This window comes from Terrapene carolina, unplaced genomic scaffold, assembly GCF_002925995.2.
Source record: "Terrapene carolina triunguis isolate 2854851 unplaced genomic scaffold, T_m_triunguis-2.0 Scaffold58, whole genome shotgun sequence".
NCBI classification, from domain to species: domain Eukaryota; kingdom Metazoa; phylum Chordata; order Testudines; family Emydidae; genus Terrapene; species Terrapene triunguis.
In genome coordinates, this window is record NW_020664409.1 from 70,086,407 (window position 1) to 70,094,494 (window position 8,088).

The 8,088-nt window shown below is 42.0% G+C and overlaps 1 protein-coding gene across 1 annotated transcript in view; it reads left to right on the forward strand.

Annotated features, from left to right (window-relative positions):
* The first annotated feature begins 976 nt into the window (after nt 1–976).
* Nucleotides 977–8,088, forward strand: part of OSGIN2 (oxidative stress induced growth inhibitor family member 2) — a 31,034-nt gene continuing 23,922 nt past the window's right edge. Inside the window, exons 1-2 of the mRNA XM_026659069.2 lie at nt 977–1,021; nt 6,643–6,797. Of these exons, the coding sequence (XP_026514854.1) occupies nt 978–1,021; nt 6,643–6,797 (199 nt within the window). The 5' untranslated portion in view covers nt 977. The remainder of the gene's footprint in view (nt 1,022–6,642; nt 6,798–8,088) is intronic.

Genomic DNA, 8,088 nt, shown 5'->3' on the forward strand with positions numbered 1-8,088 from the left:
TTGGGGGCAGGGTGGAAGACAGGGCTATGGGGGAGTTGCTGTATGGGGGTAGGGTGGAGGAAGGGGCTATGGGGAGTTGCTGTTTGGGGGCAGGGTGGAAGAAGGGGCTATGGGGGAGTTGCTGTAGGGGGAGGAAGGGGTTATGGGGAGTTGCTGTATGGGGGTAGGGTGGAGGAAGGGGCTATGGGGAGTTGCTGTTTGGGGGCAGGGTGGAAGAAGGGACTATGGGGTGTTGCTGTTTGGGGGCAGGGTGGAAGAAGGGGCTATGGAGTGTTGCTGTTTGGGAGCAGGGTGGAAGAAGGGGCTATGGGGGAGTTGCTGTAGGGGGAGGAAGGGGTTATGGGGAGTTGCTGTATGGGGGTAGGGTGGAGGAAGGGGCTATGGGGAGTTGCTGTTTGGGGGCAGGGTGGAAGAAGGGGCTATGGGGGAGTTGCTGTAGGGGGAGGAAGGGGTTATGGGGAGTTGCTGTATGGGGGCAGGGTGGAAGAAGGGGCTATGGGGTGTTCCTGTTTGGGGGCAGGGTAGAAGAAGGAAGGGGTTGGGGCATGTTGCTGTCTGGGGCCAGGGTGGGAGAAGGCCTGGGGCTGTGACGGGTCGCAGGGACGAGCTCGCCCGGGGCTCGCACAGGCCGGGATGCTCAATACCCCTTTTCCGAGGCTCCATCACTTCTCCCATCCTAACCCCGGCTCTGGCCCGCGATCAGGCTCTTGCGCGCCGCTTGCTGTCTCGCCTCCCGCGGCCCCCTCCGCCGAGTATCCACAGCGGAGACGGCGGCAGTCCCCGCCCAGGCGCGTCCCCATCCCCGCCGGTTCCGGCTCCTCCCCCGTGTGACCTGAGGCCGCCGGGCGGGGAGGAGGCACCGAGCCAGCCGGGCCCCAGTGCGGTGGCGGCAGCAGCGGGAGGAGGCGGCGCAGCGCAGCACAGCCCGGACCCGCCGCCGCTCAGCTGAGCCGCCAGCCGGCTCCCCGCGCCCGCCCATGCCGGTGTGGTGCTGCCGCTGCTCCCTGGCCCGCCACTTCAGGTGAATCCCCACGGGGGGGCCCGGCCGCGGGGCCGCCGGTCTGTGGGGCCAGGCGCCTGCCCGCCCCGTGCGGAAGCCGCACGCCGAGTCCCGCTGCCGGTTGAGAGAGGCCGGGGGGGTGGCGGGGGCGCAGTGATGGGAAGCGGGGTGGGGGGGACACGCGGGGAGAGATGCTGAGGTCGCGAGGGCAATGGCACTGATGGGGGTGGGGAAGCGGGATCCCCAGGGGAATGGCCGTGATGTGGGTAGGGGTGTATCCGGGGGACAAGATGGGGGGAGTTGGCCGTGATGGGGGTAGATCTGGGGTCCCCAGGGGAATGGCTGTGGTGGGGGGCGCGATGGTGGAGTCACGAAGGGCTGTGATAAGGGTAGTGGGGGCGGGGGTTAAGGTGGGGTTGTGAAGGGAATGGCCATGATGGATGGGGGGGGGGCAGGTTGATGGGGTTGCCAGGGGAATGGCAGTAATGGAGGGTGGGGGGTGAAGGAGCAGGGAGGTGATGTGGTGGGGAGAATGATCATGATGGGGTAAAGGTGGGGGGCAAGAAGGTGGGGTCACAAGGGCAATGGTTGTGATGGGGATGGGTGTTTGGGGGGATGGGGTTACAAGGGGAATGACAGTGATGCGGGTAGAGGTGGGGAGGATGGGGGTGTTGCAAAGAGAATGGCCATGATTGGGGTAGAGATGTGGGTGGCGGGGAGGTACGGTCACCGGGGAATGGCTGTGATGGTGGTGAAGGGGTGGGATGTCAGGGTCAAGAAGGGATGTGATGAGAGTAGTGGTGTGGGGGGGGCAGGATGGTGGGGTCACAAAGAGAATGGCTGTGATGGGGGTAGTTTGGGGCGGGGAAGGTGGGGTTGTGAAGGGAATGGCTGTGATGGGTGTTGGGGGGCGGGTAGGTGGGGTTGCAAGGGGAAAGACCATCTTGCGGGTAGGGAGCAGGGAGATGGTGTTGTGACAGGAATGGCTGTGATGTGGGTATGGGTATGGAGGTGAAGGAACAGGGATGGAGTATGAGCCGAATAGGGGTGGGACGAGACAGCTGTGGGGGGACATGAATAGGGGGCAATGGAAGGATGTGGGGGCTCTTCTGGTTGTGGAATCACACATGGTCAAATATGTACACAAAAATGGGCTTGCCTAAGATTGTGTGCAGAAAATAATTGCATGCTATTTTTAAGGATGCAAATTCAGAGTATTTTGCTAAATATTTGGCGCTCATTGTAGTTTTTTAACCATAAACTATTGTTGTTGTTTTTTTAGGGAGCTATTATTTGTTGTCCACCCCTACTCCTATTTTGTCTTGTATATATGGAAAAATATATCTAGTGGTTAAAGCATAGGACTGGGAGTCAGGAGATCTAGTTTCTGTTCCTGAATGTGCCACAGAAATTGTGTGATTGGACAAATCACTTAAACTCTAGCTCTGTCTGCACTGAGCTTTATTCTCAAGCTTCTCTCTCCATTGTAACTTCACTGGTGCTAGCAGTGGTGAGCGCATTAGTGTAGACTGGCTGCTGATGTTTCTACAGCCGTGTCATTTAACCTTGTTCAAGAGCATGTCTAGACGGTGAGAGATTGTAAGAAAAAGCTCAATTTAGACAAGGCTGTAGTGCCTTTGGCTCAGTGTGCACAAGGTTTTGGTGCATTTACTCAACTGTAAAGTAGGGATTATAATAATTACTATGGGTGTTGGAAAAATTAATGTGCGGTATTCTTGTAGTCTTAAACTTTGAATGGACTGAGACACTGTCAACTTAGAAATCCTGTTATAAACAAACATTTGTTTACTTATTGCTTTAGCACTTTAGATTAAAAGTAAAAGAATTGAAAGGTGGGAAAAAATTGTACTAGTCACTACTTATGCTGTTTGTATACTTCTCTTCTATTTCAACTTGGACAGTGAAAATCAGTGAAGTAGTTTTCACATTTGTTGATTCTCCCTTTTATTTTCTGGGTTCTTAGTACTGCAGTGTCTGGGTTTCAAACACTGAATGGGATTTTCTTTAATGAACAACTATTTTCAGTGGACATTTGTTTTAAAAACATTTGTATTGGTGTTAACATTTTTAAAAGCTATTTTTACAAAATTTAAATTTGAGCCCATATTTTAGTGGAGAGTAAAACCTGTATTTTATCTCCCACCCAAGGGTGGGCGTAGCAGAAGTATTTTTCTAAAAATTGTACTAGAATAGGAATCACTTAAAATTGGAAATTGTCTATTGAAGAAAGGGTGGCTTAAATTAAGTTTTCACTATTTTAAAATTTATAGCATTGTGTAAGGCATGCTTCCTACAAAATCATGCTGCGGCCAGTTAAATGATAGATGCTACAGAAGAATTTGATATTATTTGGTCTGGAAAAAAAATCTTGCCTTAGATTATATATAAATAATAGAAAATCTAACTTTTTCCCTGACAATTTTTCTGCACTGATAACTAAAAAATCAAAACAAAAAAAACTAAAAGTATTAGCTTGCAATAAATAAGGAAGCTAATCTTAAATTTGGTTAGCTGAAGAAAACATACTATTAGATGCCTTTGTTATGACCATGATAACATTATTTGGCCCTGACTCTGTAACTGACAAACCGTTGTGCCCACTTTTAGTTATTCAGGATAAGAGCCATAGTCATGTTAGCAAATCTCCCCCACTCCCAAAGTTGTCTACCAAGGCTACAATGATGTGTTATCCTTGTTACAGAAAAATTGTTTTGGGTTTTGCGTTCATATTTGGTTTAAGATTAGAAAGAAGATGGCATTAGTAACTCCATAGTTAAGACCTCATTGAGATTTTCACTTAAAGTAGGACTAAAATTGCTGTTTCACATTGTAATGATTAAACTTAGTCTCCGGACCTGACACGATAACTCTTCAGAGAACAAAGTAATTTTCTATGTAATATTTTAATCAAATATACTAACTTAAGTAGAGGATACATTTTTAATTGGCCCACTTTTGAATTTATCATGTTTTCTTCACATTTCTTTTGGTACCTCTAGCTAAACATTCATAGTCCCTACAAACTCCAAATGTGTCTTTTATGTTCAAATAATGCTACAGACCAGATGCAGATCACATTTGAAATTTCACAATTAATCTCAATTGTTTTCTTTGATTCAGACTTTTGAGCCTTTGTAATTGACTGATCATATCCATCAACTACTTCTGATATCCCAGGTAGGGCTGTAAGGGAGAGAGAGGAATCTGGGTGTGAGTGGGGATGTGAGGAGACAGGCATAGCGAGAAAAGCTTTGGGGATTCTAAGGGGTTGAATGAAATTTTGCAGAGAGAAGGTTAGCAGGAATGCTTTGAATTTGGTTTTATTTGTTAGGTAGGAATTAGAGTAGAAATCTGCATATTATGTGTAGGTTTATTATGTGTATGGTTGCCATTAGGCTACATGTTGGTTGCTCGAGATGTGGATGGAGATATATGGAGTGTGGTTGGACGGAGTTAGTTGGAAAGGGGAACTGATGAATGGAGTGTTGGTAATGTGAGTTGTTTAGCTGCTTTTTTTTTCTTTTCGTGGTTTGTGCTGGTGCAGTCCTACAGTCTTAACTCAAAGTTAACCGAAGATTTTTTTCTGTAGGATATAAATTAAAAGTTGGATTCAGTTAAATACTTAAAGAACAGTGCTTTTAGTTTAATTTTAATGTACTGTTCTGTGTTACATGGCTGATAAAGAACCAAGAAGAAACACATCTCAGATAGTTTTTATCATGGGATAAACACAGTGAATATATGGTGTTGCATCCTATTACAGAAGAATCCACATTGTCAAGGACACCGCCGTCCTTCAATTTTGGCTGGGAACTTAGAACTTCAAACCAAATGGTACAGTGCAGTATATTTGAATCTTAGAGAAGAGTATCTGTATACAAGATACTGCTGCCTAACTAAAGAATATGTTATGCACTTAATATGCACACAAACACATCTCGGTGACACCTTATTACTTTTAACATTATGGATGCCAAGAACATAATAGGGGAGACAAAGAATAGTTAGATTTAAAGAGACACTGCTGGTTGATTTAGGTGCACAATTTAGATGTGTAAAAACAGGTTTTTGCAGCATTTAAAATTAGTAAAAATATTCTCATGATTTTCCTTTTAAATATTCCAATGTAAAGTTATTTGTTTAAACTGAGTCTGCTACTGTGCTTGGAAATCAAACTTTGCAGAACTATGCTATTTCATTTGAGGACAAATATGCTCTTGGAGGAGGAGTGGGATGAAACTAATCTATTTTTACTTTTCAAGCTGAGTGAAATGCAAAAAAGCATTTTTTTAAGGAAGCAAATAACTATCATCACAGTAGGCTAGTGATACTATCACAGTAATTGTCAGTTTTAGTAGACTCAGTAAGTCAGTTTAGTAGACTCAGTGAACCTCTTTACTCTAGTTTATGGGGAAAATAGGTGGAGAGGCACTTAACTAGCATTGTCCTGCCATCCCAGAAGAAAGACAGGAGACAATGGATATGGTTTAATTAGTCAGCAACTTTATTCACTTAAAATATCTGGGAGTACCTGCCTGATTGGGAAGGGGTAATACTGGAGTTTTGGTGTCCCTGTCCTTAAACACAGTCCTAAAAAAGTGAATTATATTTTTAAATGATTTCATAGCATAAATAATCTGAAGTGCCCTACAATAGGTAAGAACTTGATTTTCAGATTACTTGTAACCTGCCAGTGTCCTTTTAGATATACCAGTAAAGAATGTGGTCCGTTAACACCACAAAATGATTCGAAGAGAGGAGTTTATACAGTGCTTAATTATTTGTTTAATCTAACAGAAATCCAAGTAGTCTATAAACTTCTTGGGACAAGGACCTATTTTGAGGTAGTTATCTCACACTTGGCCACTGTAAAACAAATAGTGAATTTTTGAATCTAAAGGGATTATATATTATTGGGAGTGAAATTAGCAGAAACAGTCTATTGAAATTGTTCTTGTTCAACTCAGAACATCTGTGAGTTCATTAGAGAGTCTGTTAATTATTTTTAATAAGGTATTTTTGCATTGAACTGGAGTTGTAATTTGAATATAAATTACCCCAGATGTAAGTAATTTATCCATTACATGTCTAGTAAAACTTTGGAAAGTATTGCATTTAATTTTTTGACCAATTTAGGGAAAAAAAGCCTTTGTAATTAAATATCATATTTATAGGTTGATAAATGTCTGACCTAAGCTTTGGCATTGCTGAAAGCCTGGTAGGCAATTATTGCCAAGAACCAAATATTTATTACATTTGAGCTATAAAAAGGGTGTGGGGAAAGCAATAGTTTAAATCACTAGATTTATAATCAGACACTGAATTTGAATGAGACACACATTAGATTATATTCTGCAGGTCCTTTTCTTTTGCCGCCTGTATCCTTTTGTGGTCTTCTTTGGAGGAAATAATTTTTTTCCCCATTATTGTAGCAAAGAAGCAATATTCGGTGTGGGAAAAGTTATACTGAAGAATAAAATTCTGTATGTGAACTGATTAGTGTTTGTTTAACTTTTGCGTAATGCAATCAAAGTTTTTTATCAGTTCGACAGTTTTAAGGCAATGATCCAATAGTGACTTAATTTTTGAAGAATGCTCAACTGATGTTTTTTCTCAAATAGAAATTACAGTGGCCCTGAAAGCGAAGGACAACTTTTGAGCTCCTTAGTGCAGCATTTTGGTGACAACCTTGGGAGGAAAGATAAAAGAATGCCCTTACTAGAAGAAACCACTCTGACTGGGGACCCGCTCCTGACTGTGCCAATAGTAATAATAGGTGAGTTATTTCCAGAGATTATTTTGTGTTCTCTGGCACTACCATTACTTTTTAAGAACCAGGAATGCAAATCCATTTATAATTAAATAAGTTGATGTTTGCCAAATGATAACCCATCTCCAAGGTGAAGGTGTTTATTAGATTGATACAATTAGTACAGTTAACAGTATTACCATCATGTTGTCATTAAGTCAAATGACTGGTTATTATTGAAATGTATTTGAACTGAAAATGCTTATTTTACTGGAAGATGTTGAGGCAGCAATGTTTGGGTGTGGATGATGAGTTTGTTGGCAGATATCAGATTTGAGTTCAGTAGAGATTTAGGCCTCAATTCTGCAATCTGATATACTTGAGCACACCCTTATGCCTGCATGAAGTCCTACTTATGTCATTAACACTGGACATGGGGAAGGCTTTGTTTGAATGGATTAGACTGGAAGATGCAAACATTACAGTTAGACAATTTGTGTACAGTACAGTTAGACTTATAATGTCTCAATAACTGTATCAGGGTGGATTGATTTAAATCAAAATTGATTATTTAACTCTCTGTAATCATCATTTAAATCAGCAAGCAGGAATCAATTAAAATTGATTTTTAATCATGTTTTGCATTTTACTTTTTACTTATTCTCCTAACATGGTTTTGCAACTAAAAATTGCCTCTATGCTAAATGTGATGTTTCTTTTTGCAAGGAAGATACACTATTATCTATAGAGACATTTGAGTAATTATATAGCTTAACTTATATTTATTCAGATTCCTAATTTTGATATTTTTTATTATATTAGAAAATGGTGAATAATTAATTTCTTATTTACTAGCTGATTAATTTTTTTTATTTATGATTTGTGTCACACACTGGTATGGAAATTTGAATTCAATTAAAAATACCAAAACAGCATTTTAAAAGTTTTTTAAGTAGTTAAAATAACTACTTTAAATGTGCTGTATACATAAGAAAAAAAGCTTATCAAAACATGTTTTGCATTTAAAACTAACTGATTTATTAAACTAAGGAAGCAGTATCTGCAGTTAGTGAATTCAACGGATTGTTTCTTGTCATCATGTCCTTTGATACTTCAGAACTAGTAGAACTCATCCTCTCACATCTAGTTTAAAATAAAAAATAAAAAAAAAAATATATGGAGATATACACCTATCTCATAGAACTGGAAGATCATGGAGTCCAGCCCCCTTCCTTCACTAGCAGGACCAAGTACTGATTTTTGCCCCAGATCCCTAAGTGGCCCCCTCAAGGATTGAACTCACAACCCTGGGTTTAGC